The sequence below is a fragment of the Salvelinus sp. IW2-2015 genome, linkage group LG23 (genome assembly GCF_002910315.2).
Source record: "Salvelinus sp. IW2-2015 linkage group LG23, ASM291031v2, whole genome shotgun sequence".
Lineage (NCBI taxonomy): Eukaryota > Metazoa > Chordata > Actinopteri > Salmoniformes > Salmonidae > Salvelinus > Salvelinus sp. IW2-2015.
Window position 1 is genome coordinate 35,545,178 of NC_036863.1, and position 26,882 is coordinate 35,572,059.

At 41.5% G+C, this 26,882-nt stretch overlaps 1 protein-coding gene and 3 pseudogenes across 1 annotated transcript; all 4 read left to right on the forward strand.

Annotated features, from left to right (window-relative positions):
• Positions 1-2,382: 2,382 nt before the first annotated feature.
• LOC139022856 (protocadherin gamma-C3-like) lies at positions 2,383-3,336 on the forward strand. The gene has a single exon (XM_070434283.1). The coding sequence runs from the start codon at positions 2,500-2,502 to the stop codon at positions 3,334-3,336; it is 837 nt and encodes a 278-aa protein (XP_070290384.1). The 5' UTR covers positions 2,383-2,499.
• Positions 3,337-9,572: 6,236 nt separating this feature from the next.
• LOC111950947 (protocadherin gamma-A12-like) lies at positions 9,573-12,171 on the forward strand (annotated as a pseudogene).
• Positions 12,172-21,203: 9,032 nt separating this feature from the next.
• The window catches only part of LOC111950144 (protocadherin gamma-A11-like), a 105,486-nt pseudogene continuing 99,807 nt past the window's right edge, over positions 21,204-26,882 (forward strand).
• LOC139022857 (protocadherin gamma-B1-like) lies at positions 24,709-26,181 on the forward strand (annotated as a pseudogene).

The window sequence follows — 26,882 nt, forward strand, 5'->3', positions numbered from 1 at the left end:
CGATTCTCTTGATCATCAAACGGTACGCGATCTTCCCCAAATTAGTGGGGCTAATTTTGTCAAATTTAATGATCTTGTACTGATAAGATTATGTTATGTAATGCTAAAGGGTTTTTTCCAAGAAAACCATTCTCGTATTTTAAGTGCATGAAGCTGGAACTCTGCGCAGTTCTTACAATTATGACGCATACCTGACAACGGGCTCACGCACCAGTGACTTCAAGTTTGTCAGATCTTACAATGACAGCACGCTGCCTGCTGATCAGACACTGAAGAGAAGCCCAACGACGTTATTAGAAGGAAGTTTCATCACGCTCAACACTGCTGGGGAGACTATTGAGGTAAGACAGAACTAAGAGGAGATATCCCTTTTTTCTGTGTGCGAATGCATCGGATGTTATGATATCAGAATATCTTTCCTAGTGTGTTAGTGGTCTTTTCCTTAACTTGTTCTTTATCCGCGGGATTATGAAGGCTTATCTAAAGACATCTATATTCACTTTTTAATTCCTTTTCACAGGGGATAATCTTTCAATTTTGTTGTTGGTGTGTATAAAGTTAGGCATACTACCCCAATCATGGAGTTTGTTTACATTTTCCTTTCTGTAGTATCCTCATTTTCTACTACATTTTTCTTTAAGTATATTGGCTACGTTTCCACATTTCAGCACGTGGTTAGTGGACAGCGACGTAACCATCACTTTACCTTAGAGCAGTGGTCACCAGCCTTTTCTGAGTCAAGATCACTTTCTGAGTCAAAATGCATGCTGAGATCTACCGCTTTGATTTTTTTATTAACATGACTAAAAACATGTAAGCCTATGCAACAATAACCAATTAAAAACAGTTCTGTACCAATGAGGTTTGTGCAGTTAGATATTGGCCCAATACATTAACACCGCATACTGGCTTTGCTTGAATTTACCTGTCAATGCATTGTTGTTCGGGACATATAAAAAAATTGTATTTCAAAATTTGAAGTAGGCTATATGATCACACCGGTAATAGGTCCATTGTTGTATTACTTGTGTGGCATAGCTGAGTGAGCATACATTTAAATCAGTTGCTTTTTATTTTACTGGGCTGATGGAGGCTGCATCTGATGGTCAGTCTCCCAGGGAGGGAGAGAGCAGCAGACTGATGGCCGTCTCTCAACATCCCTCCGCTCTCCCTTTCCTCCACTGACACTGACCAAAAAGGGACACCGTCTTCCAGCTGATGACGAAACTCGAGTCGCACCGCATTATTTCTGCCTCATGCACAAATGCATGTTGTTACTCCTATGAACAGAGAAAGTGAAATATTTCTTGATATTAAAAAAGACCCAAGACGCTAATAATAATAACAATGCCTATAGATACACGTTCCTACTCATTCATTACTGCTGCACTGCTTGTTGTAGCGCTGAGTGGAAATAGAAAGAACGTGCATTTTATGGCTTATAAGTGTTGACTAGGAGGTGTTGACAGTGCTGAGTAAGAACTTAAACATGAACTCACTCATTAAAAACAGCAGCTCTTTGCTGTATTCGTTGACAGTCTCTCTAGTCATGGTTTTAAACGTTTAGAAATCTCACAGTATCAATTTTGCCGTAGCTTTCTTTTGTGCCTGCTATGTTACTGCAGTCTCGGTCATCTTAGCAATCTTATTGGCCAGCGGTGGCATAATGCCCTTGATTTCCTCTCCAGGCCCACCGGAATGACAGAGTTTGTACCTTCAGACACATTAAATGGCAACAGTTTGCCTACCCGGCGCGCAGGGCTGATGAATTGGCTGCACCTACCACCAACAGCCCGAGACTTAAAAAAAAAGAGGAATACAAGGCTTTATCGTTGGGTGTTTTACAGAAATGTTTGGCATCGACTAGAAATGGCTTGGAGATCGACAAGTCGATCGCGATCGACCGGTTGGTGACGACTGCCTTAGAGTATAGTGGACATATAATTGCTGGGTGTGATTAATAATACGGATTAGTCATAGTTGAATTTTATGTGGACGGTTGATATAGCTTATCTTTTTATTTATTTTTGTTATTCGGCAATACATGAATAGTCAGACAGTGGCAAAAGTAAGGAAATATTGAATTTACTTTTCATATCTTCTCATTTATGATTAGGAGTTGATTGCGCACAACTATTGGTTTTCCTCTCTTCTCTTGCTAAGCTACATGAAACGTTCGTCATACTTCGCACAACTCAAAAAGGGGGGAAATATTGACCAAGATGATAAATGACGTAGAACTGTTTGTATTGTCACTGCTGTTTTCTGTAAGAACTCAGGATGTCGCTGTTTACCATAAATAGAATTGCATGCTTTTCTCCACCCACCATTGGACTATTCAAGAGTAATAGGCTATATTGCATCACTTTCACCGAAGAGCAGTCGGATAACAATCGTTTTGCTACTCCTTTTGAGAGGCTAATATTGTACTCTTACGTTACAGTATCATTTCGATTAGTTTTGAACTCTTATGTTGACACTTGGTTTTAATCATCCAGAATGGGGTACACAGGATTTTCGMTTTTTACCTTTTTGTTCCGTCTGGCTTTTTGTCATTGCCTGATGCGCATCAGCAATGGAGACTTGAGCTATTCAATTCCAGAGGAGATGAAGCGCGGATCTGTGATCGGAAATCTAGTTAAGGATCTGGGGCTGGATGCTAAGAGACTTTCAGGTCGTAAAGCTCGTTTGGATATGGATGGCAGTCGTCAACGTTACTGTGACATTAATGTGAATACTGGAGAATTAATTGTGGCTGAAACAATAGACAGGGAGGAGCTGTGTGGACCGAAGGTTTCTTGTTCTTTAAAATACGAGCTTGTGCTGGAAAAACCTCTGGAATTACATCGTATTAATGTGCAAGTCCAAGATATAAATGARAATTCACCACGGTTTCCCAATGCACGTATTGATCTAGAAATTCYGGAATCTGCTGTCAAAGGCGCAAGATATCCCTTGGATGAACCTCATGACTCTGACATAGGATTAAATGGTATACAAAGCTATTCACTGGAGAGGAATGCCTATTTTATTTTGGACGTTCAAACGAGCTCAGACGGAGGAAAATANTTTGATGGAGCAGTCGCCATTCCCAGCGCGTATTTCCCTCCCAACTATGCAGAGGTGGATGGAGCTGGAACTCTGCGCAGTTCTTACAATTATGATGCATACCTGACAACGGGCTCACGCACCAGTGACTTCAAGTTTGCCAGATCTTACAATGACAGCACCCTGCCTGCTGATGTTACACTGAAGAGAAGCCCAACTAAGTTATTGGAAGGGAGTATCATCACTCTCAACACTGCAGGGGAGTCTATTGAGGTAAGACAGAACTAAGAGTAGATACCCCTTTTCATTGTGTGTGAATGCATCGGATGTTATGATATCAGAATTGCTTTCCTAGTGTGTTAGTGGTCTTTTTCTTAATTAACTTGTTCTTTATCCACGTGATTATGAAGGGTTATTTAACGACATCAATATTAGCTTTTTTAATGCCTTTTCACAAGGGATAATCTTTCAATTTCGTTGTTGGTGTGTATACAATTAGGGYTGCTTTCCCAATCATGGAGTGTGTTTTCATTTTCCTTCCTGTTGTATCCTCATTGCCTACCACATTTTTCTTTAAGTTCATTGGCTACATTTCCACGTTTCAGCACCTGGTTAGTGGACAGCGACGTAACCATCACTTTACCTAACAGTATAGTGGAAATACAATTGCTGGGTTTGATCAGTAATATGGATTATGCATCGTTGGATTTTATGTGGACCGTTTATATAACGAATCTATGCGTTGTTGTTGTTATTACTCGGCAATACATGAATAATCAGACAGTGGCAACAGTATGGAAATATTGAATTTACTTTTCCTATCTTCTAATATATGATTACAAAAGGATTTGATTGCGCACAACTATTGGTTTTCCTCTRTTCTCTTGCTAAGCTATATGAAACGTTCTTCCTATTTTTCACAACACAAGGATGGGGGGAAATATCGACCAAGATGATAAATGACGTAGAACTGTTTTGTATTGTGATTGCTGTTTTCTGTAAGAACTCAGGATGTCGCTGTTTACCATAAATAGAATTACAGGCTTTCTCCACCCACCATTGGATTATTCAAAAGAGTAATAGGCTATATTGCATCACTTTCACCGAAGAGCAGTCGGATAACAATCGTTTTGCTATTCCTTTTGAGAGGCTAATATTGTACTCTTACGTTACAGTATCATTTCGACTGGTTTTGAACTCTTATGTTAACACTTGGTTTTAATCATCCAGAATGGGGTACACAGGATTTTCGMTTTTTACCTTTTTGTTCCGTCTGGCTTTTTGTCATTGCCTGATGCGCATCAGCAATGGAGACTTGAGCTATTCAATTCCAGAGGAGATGAAGCGCGGATCTGTGATCGGAAATCTAGTTAAGGTTGGGGCTGGATGCTAAGAGACTTTCAGGTCGTAAAGCTCGTTTGGATATGGATGGCAGTCGTCAACGTTACTGTGACATTAATGTGAATACTGGAGAATTAATTGTGCTGAAACAATAGACAGGGAGGAGCTGTGTGGACCGAAGGTTTCTTGTTCTTTAAAATACGGCTTGTGCTGGAAAACTCTGGAATTACATCGTATTATGTGCAATCTCAAGATATAATGATAATTCACCACGGTTTCCAATGCACGTATTGATCTAGAAATTCGGGAATCTGCTGTCAAAGGCGCAAGATATCCCTTGGATGAACCTCATGACTCTGACATAGGATTAAATGGTATACAAAGCTATTCATGAGGAGGAATGCCTATTTTATTTTGGACGTTCAAACGAGCTCAGAGACGGAGGAAAATACGGCGAGTTAGTGTTAGAAAAGAGAGCTAGATCGAGAACAAACAAGAGGTGACGTTGTATTACTGCTGTTGATGGTGGGACTCCGCAGAGATCTGGTACTGTAGTTATACACGTTACGTGTTTGGATGCTAACGATAATAAACCTGTGTTTAGCCAGACAGTGTATAAAGTCGTTTGACTGAAAATTCTCCAACCGGGACTGTTGTAGTTGCAGTTAGTGCTAGTGATGAAGACGAAGGAGCAAATGGAGAAGTATCATATGAGTTCAATCGATTTCCGATAAAGCAGCTAAACTTGTTTCCATCGACAAAGAGACTGGCGAGATTAAAGTGCAGGTGTCCCATAGATTATGAAGAAATACAGAATACGAAGTGCGTGTCCAGGCTAAAGATGGGTCTGGCTTAGCTGGCAATGCAAAAGTAATGATAGAAATCACTGACTTAAATGACAACGCACCGGTGATATTGATCAAATCCTTTAACAATCCATCCCTGAGAATGTGTTACCTGGTACAGAGTGGGGATCATAAATGACAAGATGAAGTTCAGAGGGAAATAGACAGGTCCGCTGCTCCATTCAACAAAATGTCCCTTTCAAATTAAATCCCTCAATCAAAAACTATTATTTCTGATACAACAGGTGAAACTGGACCGTGAGATAATATCAGATTATAACTTAAATATCACGCCACTGACGAGGGGTCTCCACCTTTATCCTCCTCAAAGACTATTCATTTATTGTGTCAGACGTGATGACAACCCACCAGTGTTTGAAGAACAATCATACAGCGCCTATGTGACTGAAAATAACACGCCTGGCTCCTCAATATGTTCGGTTACTGCCAGAGACCAGACTGGAGACAGAACGGTACGGTGGTCTATTCTTATATTGCCTAGTGTGTGTCAATGGAGTTCCGGTGTCTCATTTCTGTCCATCAACGGAGACACGGGGGTGATCCAGCTGTGAGAGCATTTGATTATGAGCAGTTTAGGAGCTTCAAAGTCCACGTTGTAGCCAGAGACAATGGTTCTCCTCCACTCAGCAGTAACGTGACAGTGAGGTGTCTTCATAACAGATGAGAATGATAACTCTCCCCAGATATTATACCCTGCTCCAGCAGGGAACTCCTTGATGACTGAGATGGTCCCAAGCTGCTCTGGTGGGTCCCTGGTTTCAAGGTGATAGCTGTGGATGCTGACTCTGGACAGAACGCGTGGCTTTCATATCACATCGTGAAATCGACTGATCCGGGACTTTTCACTATTGGTCTCCACAGCGGAGAGATCAGCGACAGCGCGACATTTCTGAATCTGACAGTATGAAGCAGAACCTTGTTATATCAGTGAAAGATAACGGACAGCCTCTCTCTCTACAACCTGTGATGTATATTTACTCATATCAGATAACTTGGCTGAAGTTCCAGAACTGAAAGACATGCTTATGATGATAGTTCAAACTAACTTCCTATTTGATCATCGGTCTGGTCTCGTCTCCATTTTTCCTGACGTTTCATTATTCTCATCCTGGCCGTGAGGTTCTGCGGCGTAGAAAGCCTAGAATGTTGTTTGATGGAGCAGTCGCCATTCCCAGCGCGTATTTCCCTCCCAACTATGCAGAGGTGGATGGAGCTGGAACTCTCCGTAGTTCTTACAATTATGACGCATACCTGACAACGGGCTCACGCACCAGTGATTTCAAGTTTGTGAGATCGTACAATGACAGCACCCTGCCTGCTGATCAGACACTYACAAGATGTCCAGATACATTATTAGAAGGGAGTATCATCACGCTCAACACTGCAGGAGAGGTGAATGAGGTAAGCCTTCACTCATCTGAGATACCATCTTTTGTACGTGAGTTGTTTRGTTGTGGGAGAATGTGTTATGTATGTGGAAAATACATTCTGGGCCTTAATGGCTTATGCCATCCTATAGAAACAGTAGGTCTATACTRGGTTTAGATGATAACATCTTAGTAAGCTGAAATGTGGAATTTATCCACTCATTGTTTTGTTTGATTGGTTGAGTTTCAAAGGTGCTCGCTGTTCCTTCTCTTCTCTATGAGGAGTAATTCACTAGGGGTTTGATTTGATGGAAGCAGTTTGCTCCTTGTTTCTTTGGGCTGTGGTTTCCTATAAATAAAACAAGCAATGCAGTTTCGGTTGCTTTTAGTTGAGTATGCTTGTGATGTTTTCTTCACAGATTGTCTAATGGAGTTGACAATAAAGCTTGATGGAGATAGGAAAACATGGTTTAGACTACTTTTGAAAAGGAATCAGGCATTTTATAATAAATGGATTGTATTGTCCTGGAAAGAGTTTTGAATGCCTTTTGAAACTTGATTATATATTGTTAGGATGTGTTTTTAAAATCCCCATTGCCTACTGTTTTTATTGAGGTCGCCTACATTTCAGCACCAGACCAGTGGACAGCGAGGTGACATTCATTTATTTTACTGAAGTCTAGCTGTCAAAAAGTCAAAGATAGAATGCGAAAGAATTAGCATTATTTTGATGACTAACGAAACATCGATAGTGAAATCGACAGTTTTCATGATGGTTGAAATATATTATTATCCAGGAAAAAAACATGTTGCAACTAGTCTACTAATGGCTTATTGTGTGAATATTTAGGCATATTGTGTACGTTTCTCCTAATAGCGTACCTCATCCATGTCTTCTCATGATCATGTTACGARGAGGTTACTATTGATTTGAAGCCTATATATTTAATGTTTTAGTAAAGTCGTCTGCGTTTGGAGAATATGATACATTCCAAGAAGGACACATGGAAAAKAATATAGGCCTACGAGCATGCTGTTTTTCTGATAGACTCATGATGTCGCTTTCCATCAGCTAAGTACAGTTAACTATATACCTCCACCTACTACGGGGGAGTGGGCTACATACAGCGTGTCGCATTACCATTTTTCACTGAAAAGCGGTTAGACATTGTAATCTTTCTTCCGTTTGGCTATTGATTGTGGACAATTGGCCATAATTGCTATTAGACATTGAAGATGGGCTACAAAGGCTTTACGTTTTTTGCATTTGCTTTTCGTCTGTCTTTTTGCCTTTCCTTCATACACATCAGCAAAGGAGACGTGAGCTATTCTATACCAGAGCAGGTGAAACGCGGATCTGTGATCGGAWATATAGCCAKGGATCTGAGGTTGGATGCTAAGAGACTTTCGGCTCGAAAATATCCTTTGGAGGAGAATGCAACAAAACACTATTGTGACGTTACTTTGAATTCGGGAGATCTTGTTGTCACTGAATTAATAGACAGGTAGTAGCTTTGCAGTGGGATAATTTTATCTATTTATATGAAATGGTTCAGGAGAATCGTTTAGAAATGCACCGCATATCTTTTCAGATTCAGGATGTGATGGACAATTAACCCCAGTTTTCTGTTGATGTTATTAAACTGGAAATGATGGAGGCTTCGGTCAAAGTGGCTCACTTTCCCATTAATGAAGCCCACGATTCAGACATAGGTCAGAATGCAGTTCAAAGCATTTATTTACAAAGGAATTATCATTTTTGTTGAATGTTCATACTAATCGAGACGGAGGAAAATACGGTGATTTGTTATTAGAGAAGGAATTAGATCGAGAACAACAACAGGASGTGACATTATTTCTTACTGCGGTTGACGGTGGGGCTCCACGGAGATGTMGTACTGTAGTTATACACGTTACTGTGTTGGATGCTAACGACAATATCCCASTATTTAGCCAGGATGTTTACAAGGTKATTTTTCCTGAAAARTCTCAGTTTTGGTACCTTGAGGTAAGACCACTCGATGTATTACTCATTGGAAAGTGGTGGCACTTTTTACTGAGTGGAACATCCTGGTTAAATACAAATGTGTCTTTTTACATCACCATGTAGGTTCAGAATTTCCTTTTTCGATAGTAGTATCATTTAGGGTAGAAGCTTGACAGTTTGTCTATGGCATCCTGATTCATATGTTTAACAGGCACTGCAATTGTTATTCTCTTTTGGAAGTCTGGTTGTTGTATTCTCGCCCAAAGTAATTCTGAACATGCAGTAGTCTAAGTGTAATTTCTTACCCTGTTTAATAGTAACTGAATCGAGATAATGTTGATTTTTAAATGGAATCCGTTTAAATATAAGAACTTGACATGGCATATAGATACGTTATTATTCATTTTTCTAATTTCTCATTTCACAATAAATTATTGGATGTAGATTGAGATTTAAGCCTATTGCGTTTTAGCGTTCTGAAACATCCCCATTGATAATTCAGCAACTCTTGATGTCACCTACGTTTCAGCCCGGGTACGTGGACAGCGACTAAACTTTTTTTCCTCACTTTAAACGTCAGTTTAAATCCTGCCAAACTCAAATGAAGACGTCAACAATACCACATGTTGGTTTTGTTGAGTGAGGACACATTGATAGCTAGTGGAATCCGTGCATTGCATTGGCTTAAAGGAGAAAGTTGCGACAGTGTTAACTCAATGTTTTTACCTTATGGGACTGTTCTTATTCAAGAAAAGGAGTTCATACATCATACAGGCCATTACTTTAAATGTATTTCTGTATATCTATTTATTATTTAACTGAAGTCATAGGCTACATCATCTTTGTATGAAAATACAATTCTAAGATAGAAGACTATTGATGTACATTGTGTGCTGTTTTTTTAATGACTCAGGATGTCGCTGTTCACCAGCTAAGAAAAGTTAGGCAGCCTACACTTCTCAACCCAATAATAGATTACTCAAAGGGCGGATACAACCTATCGCGCCATTATCACTGAGGAGCAGTCGGCCAAAGGACCTAATTTCTTCAGTTTGGTAATTTGTCTTTGCCAATATTTGTYGTAGCCTATATTGCATKTTTTTTTTGCCTTCACCTTGGAATTGGAATATTTTTGTTTGTACATCGAAAATGGGCTACATTGGATTTACAGTTTCAGCTTTTGTCCTCCATCTGGCTTTTGTTCTATCCCAAATACGCATCAGCAATGGCGATATGACCTATTCCATTCCAGAGGAGATGAAACGCGGATCTGTGGTCGGAAATATAGCCAAGGATCTTGGGTTGGATGCTAAGAGACTGTCGGCTCGAAAAGCTCGTTTAGAAGAGGACGGAACTAAACACTTCTGTGACATTAACCTGAATTCGGGAGATCTGGTTGTCGCTGAAAGAATTGATAGGGAGCAGCTTTGCGGTCCGAGGATTTCATGTGGGCTAAAGTATGAAATGGTTCTTGAAAGTCCRTTAGAATTGCATCGCATATCTCTTCAGATTCAGGATGTGAACGATAATTCACCACAGTTTGCAGATGATGTTATCAAWTTYGAAATAASGGAATCAGCTSATAAAGGTGAACGTTTCCCCATTAATGAGGCCCACGATGCAGATATAGGTCAGAATGCAGTTCAAAGCTACTCTTTGCAAAGGAATGACCATTTTGTCTTGAATGTTCATACTAATCGAGATGGAGGTAAATACGGTGAGTTAGTGTTAGAAAAGGAGCTGGACCGAGAACAACAGCAGGAGGTGACGTTGTTACTTACGGCTGTTGATGGTGGGACCCCACAGAGATCTGGTACTGTAGTTATACACGTTACTGTGTTGGATGCTAACGATAATATTCCAGTATTTAGCCAGGACSTGTATAKGGTCAGTCTACCAGAAAATTCTCCGTTGGGCACCATAGTAGCTACAGTCCGCGCAACTGATGTAGACGAGGGYGCAAATGGCGAGGTAACATATGATCTAGGTCGAATTTCTGATGAGTTGAAGAATTTGTTTCAACTCGATAGTAAAASTGGGGTTATAAATCTGTCTGGACCGATTGATTATGAGGAGCAGCCCATTTATGAGCTGCGCGTCCTCGCCAAAGATGGTGCAGGTTTGGTGTCATACACAAAAGTACTGATAGATATTACTGACGTAAACGACAACGCACCAGTGATATTAATTAAAACTKTGACCAATCCAATTCCAGAGAATGTGTTACCTGGTACAGAGGTGGGSATRATTAATGTACAGGATAAAGACTCGGAGGGAAATAGACAGGTCCGCTGCTCCATTCAACAAAATGTTCCMTTCAAARTAAACCCCTCAATCAAAAACTACTATTCTCTGGTAACAACGAGTGAACTCGACCGTGAGATAATATCAGATTACAACATAACTATCACTGCCACCGACGAGGGGTCTCCACCTTTATCCTCCTCAAAGATCATTAATTTATCTGTATCAGACGTGAATGACAACCCACCTGTGTTTGACGAACCATCCTACAGCACCTATGTGACTGAAAATAACAAACCTGGCTCCTCTATGTGTTCTGTTACTGCCAGAGACCCAGACTGGAGACAGAACGGTACTGTGGTCTATTCTCTATTGCCTAGTGGTGTCAACGGTGTCCCGGTGTCCTCATTTGTATCCATTAACGGAGACACGGGGGTGATCCATGCTGTGAGAGCATTTGATTATGAGCAGTTTAGGAGCTTCAAAGTCCACGTTTGTAGCCAAGAACATGGTTCTCCTCCACTCAGCAGTAAACGTGACTGTGAGTGTCTTCATAACAGATGAGAATGATAACTCTCCCCAGATATTATACCCTGCTCCAGCAGGGAACTCCTTGATGACTGAGATGGTCCCCAAAGCTGCTCTGGCGGGGTCACTGGTTACCAAGGTGATAGCTGTGGATGCTGACTCTGGACAAAACGCGTGGCTTTCAATACACATTGTGAAATCGATTGATCCGGGACTTTTCACTATTGGTCTCCACAGTGGAGAGATCAGGGCCCAGCGGGACATTTCTGAATCTGCAGTATGAAGCAGAACCTTGTTATATCAGTGAAGATAACGGACAGCCCTCTCTCTCTACAACCTGCGATGTATATTTACTCATATCAGATAACTTGGCTGAAGTTCAGAACTGAAAGACATGACTTATGAGGATAGTTCCAAACTAACTTCCTATCTGATCATTGCACTGGTCTCTGTCTCCACCTTTTTTCTGACTTTCATTATTCTCATCCTGGCCGTGAGGTTTGGCCGCAGTAGAAAGCCTAGAATGTTGTTTGATGGAGCAGTCGCCATTCCCAGCGCGTATTTCCCTCCCAACTATGCAGAGGTGGATGGAGCTGGAACTCTGCGCAGTTCTTACAATTATGATGCATACATGACAACGGGCTCACGCACCAGTGACTTCAAGTTTGTCAGATCTTACAATGACAACACGCTGCCTGCTGACCAGACACTTAAGAAGAATCTAAATGAACCTTTTGGAGAAAACATTATCACGTTCAACACCGTGGGGAGTGTGAGGTGGATTTCATAGCTTGTGAAAAACTGAAATGCTTTTAATCCAGTTGTGCATTATGAAGCTGTATAACTACCCACGTGCATATATGAAGTTGTACAACTAACCATGTGCATATATTGAAGCTGTACAACTAACCATGTGCATTTATGAAGCTGTACAACTAACCATGTGCATATATGAAGCTGTACAACTAACCATGTGCATATATCTCATGAAGCTGTACAACTAACCATGTGCATATATCTCATGAAGCTGTACAACTAACCATGTGCATATATCTCATGAAGCTGTACAACTAACCATGTGCAATATATGAAGCTGTACAACTAACCATGTGCATATATCTCATGAAGCTGTACAACTAACCATGTGCATATATGAAGCTGTACAACTAACCATGTGCATATATCTCATGAAGCTGTACAACTAACCATGTGCATATATCTCATGAAGCTGTACACTAACCATGTGCATTTATGAAGCTGTATAACTAACCATGTGCATATTGAAGCTGTATAACTAACCATGTGCATTATATGAAGCTGTATAACTAACCATGTGCATTTATGAAGCTGTATAACTAACCATGTGCATATATGAAGCTGTATAACTAACCATGTGCATATATCTCATGAAGCTGTACAACTAACCATGTGCATATATGGAAGCTGTATAACTAACCATGTGCATATATGAAGCTGTATAACTAACCATGTGCATATATGAAGCTGTATAACTAACCATGTGCATAGCCTACTCTATGAACCTGTGTAACTATCGTAGCAACTTACAGGAGCAATTAGGGTTAAGTGACATGCTCAAGGGCACATCAACAGATTTTTCACCTAGTCGGCTCAGGGATTCGAACCAGCAATCTTTCGGTTACTGGCCCATCACTCTTAATCGCTAGGCTACCTGCCGCCTATTATTCTATCTAACTATGGCAGATTTTATAGAAGATGCCAAAACCTTGGAGATAACAATAGATGGTGAACTCAGATATGGGCCTGTAGTTTAGTTTTCCCTAAATCAATCCATATGACAAATCCAGCTCCAGAACCAGCAATAGAGCCAGCTGGATAATATTTTGAATATTGATTAGTAAAAATATAAAAAAGACAACAACGGATAATATTAGCTAGCTAGATAAAGTTAGCAAGATACACTACATGACCAAAAGTATGTGGACACCTGCTTGTCGATCATCTCATTCCAAAAGCATTAATATGGAGTTGGTCCCCCTTTACTGCTATAACAMCCTCCACTCCTCTGGYAAGGCTTTCCACTAGATGTTGGAACATTGCTGGGGGGYCTTGCTTCCATTCAGCCACAAGAGCTTTAGTGAGGTCGGGTACTGATGTTTGGAGATTAGGCCTGTCTCTCAGTCGCTGTTCCAATTCATGGGGTCGGTGTTGTAGTCAGGGCTCTGTGTAGGCCAGTCAAGTTCTTCCACACCGATCTCGACAAATCATTTCTGTATGGACCTCGCTTTGTTCACGGAGGCATTTTCATGCTGAAACAGGAAAGGGCCTTCCCCAAACTGTTGCCACAAAGTTGGAAGCACAGAATTGTCTAGAATGTCATTGTATGCTGTAGCGTTAAGATTTCCTGTCAGTGGAACTAAGGGGCCTGAACCATGAAAAACAGCGGCAGAACTTTATTCCTACTCCACCAAACTTTACAGTTGACACTATGCATTGGGGCATGTAGCATTCTCCTGGCATCCGCCAAACCCAGATTTGTCCATCGGACTGCCAGATAGTGAAGCGTGATTCATCACTCCAGAGAAGGCGTTTCCACTGCTTCGGAGTCCACTCCAGCCGATGCTTGGCATTATGCATGGTGATCTTAGGCTTGTGTACAGCTGCTCGGCCATGGAAACCCATTTCACGAAGCTCCRGACGAACAGTTATTGTGCTGAAGTTGCTTTCAGAGGCAGTTTGGAACTCGGTCATGAGTGTTGCAACCGAGGACAGACGATTTTTAGCACTTCAGCATTCAGTGGTCCCGTTTTGTGAGCTTGTGTGGCCTACAACTTCGCGGCTGAGCTGTTGTTGCTCCTAGACTTTTCCACTTCACAACAACAGCACTTACAGTTGACAAGAGCGACTCTAGCAGGGCAGACATTTTAGGAACTGACTTGTTAGAAAGGTGGCATCCTATGACGGTGCCATGTTGAAAGTCCCTGAGCTCTCCAGTGAGGCCATTCTACTGCCAATGTTTGTCTATGGAGATTGCATGGCTGTATGCTTGATTTTCTACACCTGTCAGCAAAGGTGTGGCTGAAATAGCCAAATCCATTAATTTGAAGGGGTGTCCACATACTTTTGTATATATAGTATAGCTAGCTAGCTAAATAAGGTTAGCATGCTAGCTAGCTACACTGACAGCTGTCAGTGTCCTATTTGTTGATGTTACTCAACTCCACGTGGAAATTCCCACACCCAATTGTTGAATATGTATAAGTAGCCTTTGTCATTCTTCAGAGGTGGAACCTAATCGTGTATTTCCTCTCTAGGACAGGAAATTCTGAAGAAATAGTGGTGGCAAATTCTTTTTGGGCGTGTCCTTTAAACATGATATTCTACAAATTACATGGAGTGTCATTATTCACCAGCAAAAAAGCTTTTAAGTCTTTCTCTCCCCCTATTTGTGTAATTTACAGGAAGGAGACCTCATATGTTCAGTGTAGAGAAGTCACTTGCTTAACATTTTATAGGCTAGTAGATTTTGCTTTCACTTGTTAAAAAGGTTTATTTGGTTGAATAGTGCTGTAATTTACCACACCATTACATCGGGAACACGTTTTATTAACTGAAAATGGAAAACAAAGGATTCTCTGCCTCAATGTTATGCCTTAGTTTTTATATTGTCCTACTGAAAACAGCTACACAAATGTTMAAAAAAAATTTGCCCTTCATATTACAACACAATCAATTAATGTTTTATGGCAGAATGTAATTGTCTCTTGTAGAATTTACTTAACTCGGTGGAACTTGATGTGAATCAGATGAATTAATGTAGAAATCATCTGACCAAATTTWGTTTGGTCAAAGAGTTTGTCTTTTTGGGGGGCAGAGCTCATTAGAATAATACCCAGCATGCTTTGCAAACATACATTTGCACATTTACATTTTGACCACTTAGCAAGCACTTTATCAAGAACAGCTTCATTCAGCAACTTCAACTAAYGTAGAGAATTATTGAGAAATCCGTTGTAGTCTGTTGGTTCAGTTCTATGTGCCAACCCTGCTGGCTTAAAGCCGATTTATAGTCAATCCACAGTCTGCAGTGACCATACAGAATATACAGCAATGTGACCTCCACAGAAGTCAGAGCATTCATACTTCTTCAAATCAAATCAAATGTTATTGGTCTCATACACATATTTAGCAGATGCTATTGCGGGTGTAGCGAAATGCTTGTGTTCCTAGCTCCAACAGTGCAGTAGTATCTAACAATACACAACAATACACACAAATCTAAAAAGTAAAATAATGTAATTAAGAAATATAGAAATATTAGGATGAGCAATGTCGAAGTCCGGAGTGTGCAAACGTGTCATCAAGGCAAAGGGTGGCTACTTTGAAGAATCTCAAATATAAAATACATTTAGATTTTTATAACATTTTTTTGCTTACTACATGATTCCATATGTGTTATTTCATAGTTTTGATGTCTTCACTATTATTCTACAATGTAGAAAATAGTAAAAATATAGAAAAACCCTTGAATGAGTAGGTGTGTCCTAACTTTTGACTGGTAATGTATGTAAAAAATATATTTAACCCCTTTTTTGTTGGCACAAAACTATCTCCATACTTCCATTAATTTGTGTGCGTTATCTTCAGACGAGTCCAGTGATCCTTGTGGGGGTCATATAGCAAAACAGAGAAGACCATCGTGTACGTGAGAGTCTCATCTTTCCTTAGAGTGGTCATAACCATTCGGACGCTACAGATGTTTTCGTAAGAAGATTGATTTCTGGGATGTCTCATGGTCTGACAAACACTGCTGTAGCTCGGCCAGCATATGGGCAGATCCGGTGGATTGAGACGGTGGATTGAGATGCAGCCCATGCAGATATCTCTATCTTAAATGTACACGTTTTGATGGGGATTTTTTTACTATGTTACTTAGATTGACGTACGGGTGCGTCAATAGACTCTTATTAAGGATGAAAGGGGCCTGGTTTGCGGTTWACCAGGCTCATGATGCAGATATAGGACTGAATACAGTTCAAAGCTACATGATACAAAAGAAAGAGCATGTAATCTTAGTGTTAGGGAAAGAGCTGGATAGAGAAGAAGAGCACAAGGTGACATTGTTACTTACTGCAGTTGATGGTGGGACTCCGCAGAGATSTGGTACTGTAGTTATACACGTTACTGTGTTGGATGCTAACGATAATAAACTAGTGTTTAGCCAGAATGTCTATAAAGTCAGTGTACCTGAAAATTCTCCAATAGGTCCGTGAGTGGTTACTGTGATGGCAACAGATGGAGATGAGGGGGCAAGTGAAGAGGTGACATAGAGATTTGGCTCCATCTCAGATGAAGTGAATACATTATTTTCCCTTAAACCTCTAAAAGTCTAATCCTGTGGGGGGGTCAATTTAAATAGTCCGGGTGGTCATTTGATTAAATGTTCACCAGACTTATGGCTTAGGGGTAGAAGCTGTTAAGGAGCKTTTTGGACCTAGACTTGGCGATCCCGTACCGCTTGCAGTGCGATAGCAGAGAGAACAGTCTATGACAGTCTAGGTGGCCGGAGTATTTTACAATTTTTTGGGGCCTTCTTCTAACACCGCCTAGTTTATAGGTCCTGGATGGCAGGAAGCTTGGCCCCAGTGATGTACTGGGCCTTACGCACTACCCTCTGTAGRGCCTTACGGGTCGGATGCCGAGCAGTTGCCGTACCAGACAGTGATGCAACTGGTCAGGATGCTCTCGATGGTGCAGCTGTGGATCCTTTTGACGATCTGCGGACCCATGCCAAATCTTTTCAGCCCCCTGAGGGAGAAAATGTGTTGTCGTGCCCTCTTCACGACTGTATTGTGGTGTTTGAACAATAATAGTTTGTTGGTGATGTGGACATCAAGGAACTTGAAACTCTCGATCCGCTCCACTACAGTCCTGTCGATGTAAATGGGGGCGGCCCTCCTTTTCCTGTAGTCCACGATCAGCTCCTTTGTCTTGCTCACGTTGAGGGAGAGGTTGTTGTCCTGTCACTACACTGCCAGGTCTCTGACCTCCTCCCTATAGGCTGTCTCATTGTTGTCGGTGATCAGGCCTACCACTGTTGTGTCATCGTTAACTTAATGATGGTGTTGGAGTCGTGCTTGGCCATGCAGTCGTGGGTGAACAGGGAGTACGGGAGGGGACTAAGCACGCACCCCTGAGGGGCCCCCGTGTTGAGGCTCAGCGTGGCAAATGTGTTTTTTCCTACCCTCACCACCTGGTGGCGACCGTCAGGAAGTCCAGGATCCAGTTGCAGAGGGAGGTATTTAGTCCCAGGGTCCTTAGCTTAGTGATGAGCTTTGTGGGCACTATGGGGTTGAACGCTGAGCTGTAGTCAATGAACAGCAATCTCACATAGGTGTTCTTTTTGTCCAGATTGGAAAGGGCAGTGTGGAGTGCGATTGAGATGGCGTTATCTGTGGATCTGTTGGGGCGGTATGCAAATTGGATCGGGTCTAGGGTTTCCAGGATGATGGTATTGATGTGAGCCATGACCAGCCTTTCAAAGCATTTCATGGCGACCGACGTGAGTGCTACAGGGCGGTAGTAATTTAGGCAGGTTACCTTTGCTTTCTTGGGCACAGGGACTATGGTGGTCTGCTTGAAACATGTAGGTATTACAGACTCGGTCAGGGAGAGGTTGAAAATGTCAGTGAAGACACTTGCCAGTTGCTCCGCGCATGCTCTGTGTACACGTCCTGGTAATCTGTCTGGCCGAATCTGACAGTTTGAAGCAGAACCTTGTTATATCAGTGAAAGATAACGGACAYCCCTCTCTCTCTACAACCTGTGATGTTTATTTAGTCATATCAGATAACTTGGCTGAAGTTCCAGATCTGAAATACATTGCTTATTAGGATAGTTCTATCTTCATCTCTGATCATTGCACTGGTCTCTGTTTCACTTTTTTCCTGACTTTCATTATTGTCATCCTGGCCGTGAGTGTTCTGTCACAGGAAAGCCTAGAGTGTTGTTTGATAGACAGTCGCAATTCCCAGCGCGTATTTCCCTTCCAAACTATCCAGAGTGGACGGAGCTGGAACTCTGCATAGTTCTTACAATTATGATGTATACCTGACAATGGCTCACACACCAATGACTTCAAGTTTGTGCAATTTTACAATGACAGTACGCGTCCTGCTGATCTTACAGTGAAGAGGTGTCAAATGTAGTGTTGGGAGAAAGTATGCTCCTCTTAAAAGATGCGGGGCAGTCTGATGTGAGAAATGAAGCCTGCATACAGAAATGCCTTAAAAAGTCTGCAATAAAGCGTTTTCGTTCTCCAACCTTTTGACAACGTTATACAGTCTTACAGTTGAAGTCGGAAGTTTACTTACACTTAGTTGGTGTCAATTAAACTCGTTTTTCAACCACTCCACAAATTTCTTTTACAAACTATAGTTTTGGCAAGTCGGTTAGGACAACTACTTTGTGGCATGACACAAAGTAAATTTTTCTTACAGTTGTTTACAGACCGATTATTTCACTTATAATTCACTGTATCATCAATTCCAGTGGGTCAGAATTTTACATACACTAAGTTGACTGTGCCTTTAAACAGCTTGAAATTCCAGAAAAAGATCATTGCTTGTAGAAAGCTTCTGATAGTGCTAATTTACATAATTTGAGTCAATAGAAGTTACCTGTTGGATGTATTTCAAAGCTTACTTCAATCTCAGTGCCTCTTTGCTTGACATCATAGGAAATCAAAAAAGATCAGCCAAGATCTCAGAAAAAAATATTGAAGACCTCCACAAGTCTGTTCACCCTGGGAGCAATTTCCAAAGCCTGAAGGTACAACGTTCATCTTTACAAATAATAGTACGCAAGTATATACACCATGGAACCACGCAGCATCATACGGCTCAGGAAGAGACGCAATGCTGGAGGAAACAGGTAAAATAATCAACCATATGCCAAGATACAACGCAGGCCTACTTATCGACATAACCTGAAAAGGTCGCTCAGCACAGAAGAAGCCACTGCTCCAAAACCGCCATAAAAAGCCAGACTACGGTTTGCAACTGCACATGGGGAACAAAGATCGTGCTTTTTGGAGAAATGTCCTCTGGTCTGATGAAACAAAAATAGAACTGTTGGCCATAATGACCATCGTTATGTTTGGAGGAAAAAGGGGAGGAATTGCAAGCCGAAAGACCACCCATCCAACCGTGAAGCACGGGGTGGCAGCATCATGTAGTTGGGTGCTTTGCTGCAGGAGGGACTGGTGCACTTCACAAAATAGATGTTATACATTGAGGGAGGACAATTAGTGGATAATATGAAGCAACATCTCAAGACATCAGTCAGGAAGTTAAAGCGCTTGGTTGCAAATGGGTCTTCCAAATGGACAATGACCACAAAGCATACTTCCAAAGTTGTGGCAAATGGCTTAAGGACAACACAACAAGTATATTGGAGTGGCCATCACAAAGCCCTGACCTCAATCCTATAGAAAATGTGTGGGCAGAACTGAAAAAGCGTGTGCGACGGCAAGGAGCGCTACAAACACTGACTCAGTTACACCACTCTGTCGGAGGACAGGGCCAAAATGCACACCACTTATTGTGAAGCTTGTGGGAGGCACCCAAAAACGTTTGACCCAAGTTAAACAAGTCTTAAAGCGCAATGCTACGGCGAAATCTAATCTAGGTATGTAACACTTCTGTTCCCATTGGGACCATTGATGAATAATTTTTAGACAAGCTGAACATAAACCCGGCTTTCTGCTGCTAGCACTATGTTATTCTCAACATTGTCACTTTTTAACGAATAAGCCAGTTGGTGATCCTAACTGACCTAAGACAGGGAATTTTAACTAGGATTAAATGTCAGGAATTGTGAAAAACTGAGTTTAAATGTATTTTGGCTAAGGTGCATGTAAACTTCCCACTTCACCTTTATATGTTTTGCTTTGAACTTGTATCGTTTGTTCTTCTTGACACAACATCCATATACTGATTGTTTTAATATTGGCATTATGCCTACAGCTGATATAGTGAATGACTCAGATTTTGGAGTTACAGTATCTATTCTTTGTTTTGGGTTTGAGTTCGAAAGACTACTGAATGACTCGTTATCAGTATAACTACGTTCGTTTTTTACTAGCATATTTCTTCACCATTTGCTTAGCATACTATTTTAGTATGCTTTTGAAATTCGTTCACTTCAACAATGTCTACCTGTCAGACATCAATATTGTGTACTAATTGTCTAGCACAGTTAGACTGCAGTCTACATTTGTTTGATCTATTAGCCTACTTCAGTTATTCTAGGCCTACACACCTGTTTCAAGGATACACGTTTCAGCACCGTGATGTGTGGACAGCACCACTGCATTGAAGCYCTGATATGTGGGATTTGAAGTTGGGCTGTGAGTAAAATAAGGGATAGTGATAAAGGTGTTGCATTGTGTGTGTGCATTTTGTGTGTGTGCATTTCGTGTGTGTGCATTTTGTCTGAGAAGTGAATCAAGTGTTTTGACATTGGATAAGTTATTATTATTATTATTTWTTTTTTRTGAGAATCAACTATCGGCAGCTGATGTGAGTATGCTTCTTTCCGAGATATTTTCCATGTGTATTTACATCGTTGTTTATGCATACTAAAACAAAACAAACAATTATGAATTTGGAAACACTCAGTATAGTGTTACTCTCTGTTTTTTATAGGCCTACTTGAGATTGCAGTTTTGCAAAAGTACTCCATGTGTCGCTCTTCACCAGCTAAAGCCATTAGATATATTTCCCAACCCATTCCCGCTGCATAAGCAAAGGGAGAGACTCATTTTAAAACAGTGCAGGTTAGCGAAAGATCACATCCCTTGGACGAACGTAAGACAGGCCTGTTGACTAAGTTGCTTTTATCGTTTCACTCTTTCAAATAGTTTGTACTTGACCCCAGCATAATATTGGAATATACTTTGTTTTTTGAAAATGGAATATAAGGGATTCTCGTTCACTGCCTCGAATTTCTTCATGGCTTTGTTTCTTTTCCTGCTGCGCACCAGCTATGGAGACGTGACCTATTCTTTTCCGGAAGAGATGAAACGCGGATCTGTGATCGGGAATATAGTCAACGATCTTGGCCTGGATCCAAAAGGACTGTATGTTCGTAAAGCTCGCCTAGAAATGGATGGTAGTAACACACTCTATTGTGACATTAACCTGAGCACTGGCGACCTGATTGTTGCTGAGAGAATGGACAGGGAGCAGCTCTGTGGCAGAAGGGTTTCGTGTGTATTGAAATATGAAATGGTGCTCGAGAATCCTTTAGAATTACACCGCGTCGTTCTTCAGATACAAGATATTAATGACAATTCACCACAATTCGCGAACGATCGCATTACGTTTGAGATCAGAGAATCGGCAGATAAAGGCGCCCGATTTGTGGTTAATCAGGCTCATGATGCAGATATAGGACTGAACGCCGTTCAAAGCTACACACTACAAAAGAACAGCCATTTTGGTTTGGCTGTGCATACCAATCCTGGTGGGGTAAAATATGGCGAGTTAGTATTAGAGAAAGAACTGGATCGAGAACAACAGCAGGYGGTGACATTGTTACTTACTGCGGTTGACGGTGGGACTCCYCAGAGATCTGGTACTGTAGTTATACACGTTACTGTGTTGGATGCTAACGACAATATTCCAGTGTTTAGCCAGAACCTTTTTAAGGTCAGTTTGCCCGAAAATTCTCCCTTTGGCACTGTAGTAGTTACTGTAACCGCCACAGATGCTGACGAGGGACAAAATGGGGACGTGATGTATGAATTCGGACCTATCTCTAATGAATTGAATGACTTGTTTTCTCTTGACCCTAAAACTGGAGACATCAGCATAGCAGGACAGGTGGATTTTGAAAAAGAGTCGATTTATGAATTGAGTATCCAAGCCAAAGACGGCTCAGGTTTGACATCGTTTGCCAACGTGGTCATAGAAATTACAGATATGAATGACAATGCACCAGTAATATATATCAAATCACTTAGCAATCCAATCCCTGAGAATGTTTTACTTGGTACAGAGGTGGGCATCATTAATGTACAGGATAAAGACTCGGAGGGAAATAGACAGGTCCGCTGCTCCATTCAACAAAATGTTCCTTTCAAATTAAACCCGTCTATCAAAAACTACTTTTCTCTGGTAACAACTAGTGAATTAGACCGAGAGATAATATCAGATTATAACATAACTATCARTGCCACTGACGAGGGGACTCCACCRTTATCCTCCTCAAAGACTATTCATTTATCTGTATCAGACGTGAACGACAACCCACCTGTGTTTGAAGAACAATCCTACAGCGCCTATGTGACTGAAAATAACAAGCCTGGCTCCTCTATGTGTTCTGTTACTGCCAGAGACCCAGACTGGAGACAGAACGGCACGGTGGTCTATTCTTTATTGCCTAGTGGTGTCAATGGCGTTCCGGTGTCCTCATTTATATCCATTAACGGAGACACGGGGGTGATCCACGCTGTGAGAACATTTGATTATGAGCAGTTCAGGAACTTCAAAGTTCACGTTGTAGCCAGAGACAATGGTTCTCCTCCACTCAGCAGTAACGTGATTGTGAGTGTCTTCATAACAGATGAGAATGATAACTCTCCCCAGATATTATACCCTGCTCCAGCAGGGAACCCCTTGATGACTGAGATGGTCCCCAAATCTGCTCTGGCGGGGTCCCTGGTTTCCAAGGTGATAGCTGTGGACGCTGACTCTGGACAGAATGCTTGGCTGTCATATCAGATCGTGAAATCGACTGATCCGGGACTTTTCACTATTGGTCTCCACAGTGGAGAGATCACCGCACAGCGGGACATTTCTGAATCTGACAGTATGAAGCAGAACCTTGTTATATCAGTGAAAGATAACGGACAGCCCTCTCTCTCTACAACCTGTGATGTATATTTACTCATATCAGACAACTTGGCTGAAGTTCCAGAACTGAAAGACATGGCTTATGAYGATAGTTCCAAACTTACTTCKTATTTGATCATTGSWCTGGTCTCTGTCTCCACCTTTTTCCTGACWTTCATTATTCTCATCCTGGCCGTGAGGTTCTGCCGCAGTAGAAAGCCTAGAATGTTGTTTGATGGAGCAGTRGCCATTCCKAGCGCGTATTTCCCTCCCAACTATGCAGAGGTGGATGGAGCTGGAACTCTGCGCAGTTCTTACAATTATGARGCATACKTGACAACYGGCTCACGCACCAGTGACTTCAAGTTTGTCAGATCTTACAATGACAACACGCTGCCTGCTGACCAGACACTGAWGAASAACCTAAATGAACCTTTTGGAGAAAACATTATCACGTTCAACACCGTGGGGGAGTGTGAGGTGAGATTTCATAGCTTGTGAAAAACTGAAATGCTTTTGATCCAATCGTGAAGCTGTATAACTAACCATGTGCATATATCTCATGTATCTGTACAACTAACCATGTGCATATATCTCATGAAGCTGTTTAACTATCGGTTTCCTGTTGATCTTATTGTGCTCTTTTCATAGTTTAAGTTTTTATTCATGTAGCCTATTCATACCTCTTCCCCCTCTTCTTGCAAGGCTTTATCGTTATTCTCAGCTTTAGGCTAATCTTATTACACACGTGTTTACTCTTTGTTCTTCAAAACGGCTTCTCCCTAATTTCATTCAGTGACATTTTGTCACTAGTAGTCTGAGAATATGTACATATCAACCACCATCCGATTTCAACGTGACCCAGTAGCCTYCAGCACACGTCGGCCAATTTCAGCACCATGGACAGCACCCCTTTCGGCATTCAGTCTGTCTCCCCACAACAAACTAAAATTGCAACAAGTGGAGGGCGTGAGATATATTTGATAAAATTAGTTCATTTTGGATGTATATATTTTTTTCCAGCGATGACATTTGGAAATACATTGTGGACTTTATATTTCGAAGGTTGCGGTTACAATACGTTGTTTGTCAGGCCAGTCAGTATTTCATTCGATTAAATGTTGTTGACTCAGTTGCGCTCAGCTGGGACGGCGAGAGGTTCGTTGAAAATTCTGTTTTCACAAACATGAATTTAGAAAGGTATTTTTTGACATGATGTGATAACATTTTTTTTTAACATAATTTACCCAATCATGTTTTTATGTTCTCGGATGCGTGGCAGCCTTTCCTTCGTGCAGTTGGTTGTAGACTTAAACATGCTTTCCTGCAGTTTTTGTGAAACTACACGGAGTGTCGCTATTCACCAGCAATAACTTGCAAGTCTTTCTCTCCACCCATTTGTGTCATTTACAGGGAGGAGACCTCATATATTRAGTGTAAGGAGAGTCGCTTGCTTAACATTTTATAAGCAAGTGAATTTAGCTTTCAGTCGTTATGAACGTTCGTTTGGTTGGATAGCGCTATAATTTACCACACCATTGCATCGGGAATACGTTTTATTAACTGAAAATGGAATGCAAAGGATTCTCTGCCTTGATGTTCTGCCTAGCTTGGTTTATTTTCCTACTGCGTACCAGCTATGGAGATGTGACCTATTCTGTTCCGGAGGAGCTGAAACGCGGATCTGTGATCGGAAATATAGCCAAGGATCTGGGGCTGGATGCAAAACGAATCTTACATCGAAAAGCTCGCTTAGATGCTGATGGTAGCAGKAAACGTCATTGTGAAATCGATCTGAATACTGGTGATTTGATCGTTGCTGAAATAATAGACAGGGAACAGCTTTGCGGGAGGAGGATATCATGCAACCTAAAATACGAGATGGTTCTGGAGAATCCCTTAGAATTACATAACATAATTCTGCAGGTACAAGATATTAATGATAATGCTCCACAATTCCAAGAAGATGTGATAAAGTTGGATATCACAGAGTCAGCCGTTAAAGGGGCTCGGTTTGCGGTTAACCAGGCTCACGATGCAGATATAGGACAGAATTCCGTTCAAAGCTACACAATACAAAGGAACGACCATTTTAGTTTGGCAGTTCTTACCATTCCCGGTGGGGGGAAGTATGGCGAGTTAGTGTTAGAAAAAGAGCTAGATCGAGAACAACAACAAGAGGTGACGTTGTTACTTACTGCTGTTGATGGTGGGACTCCGCAGAGATCTGGTACTGTAGTTATACACGTRACWGTGTTGGATGCTAACGATAATAAACCTGTGTTTAGCCAGACAGTGTATAAAGTCAGTGTACCAGAAAATGCTCCAATAGGGTCATTAGTGGTTACTGTGACGGCAACAGATGCAGACGAGGGGGCAAATGGAGAGGTGACGTACGGATTTGGCTCCATCTCAGATGAAGTGAATCAATTATTTTCCCTTAATCCCAAAACGGGTGAAATTAACATAGCTGGATTTATGGATTACGAAAAGGAGTCAATTTATGAATTAAGTATTCAAGCCAAAGACAATTCAGGGTTGACGTCATTTGTCAACATTGTTGTTGATATTAAAGATGTGAATGATAATGCACCAATAATATTGATAAAATCTCTTAAAAATCCCATCCCTGAGGATGTGTTACCTGGTACAGAGGTGGGCATCATTAATGTACAGGATAAAGATTCGGAGGGAAATAGACAAATGACCGAGGGCTCCACCTTTATCCTCTCAACGACTATTATTTATCTGTAATCAGACGTGAATCGACAACCACCTGTGGTTTGAAGAGACAATCCTACAGTCGCTATGTTGAACTGAAAGATAAACAGCTGGCTCCTCTACTGTGTTTCTGTAGCTGTGACCAGAGACCTGCAGACTGGAGAACAAGAACGGCACAGTGGTTCTACTTTTATTTGTCCTAGTGGTGTCAATGGCGTTTCCGCGTGTCCTATTTTGTATCCATTAACGGAAGACACGGGGGTGATCCCGCTGGTGAGAGACATTTGATAATGAGCGAGTTTAGGAGTTCTAAAGTCCTCACCGTACTGTAGCCAGAGACATGTCCCCACACAGCAGTCACGTGAAGTGATTGTGATGTCTTCATAACAGGATGAGAATGATTACACTTCCGCAGATATATGCTCTTCCCTCCAGCGGGAACTCCTTGATTTGACTGAGGATGGTCGCCAAGTTGCTCTGGCGGGGGTCCCTGGTTCAAGGTTGTAGTGACGCTCTGATGATGCTGAGCAGGACAGAATGTTGGCTGTAATATCAGATCGTGAATCGACTGATCGGGACTTTTCAAACTATTGGTCTCGCACAGTGGAGAGACACACGCCACGAGCGGGACATTTCTGAATCTGACAGTATGAAGCAGAACCTTGTTGATTACTCAGTGAAAGATAACGGACGCCTCTCTCTCTACAACCTGTGATGTTATATTTACTCATATCAAGATAACTTGGGCTGAAGTTCCAGAACTGAAAGACATGGCTTATGAAGGGATAGTTCAACTTACTTTCATTTGATCATTGGCTGGTCTCTGTTCCACTGTTTTTCTGACTTTCATTATTCTCATCCTGGCCGTGAGGTTCTGCCTAGTAGAAAGCCTGCAAATGACTTT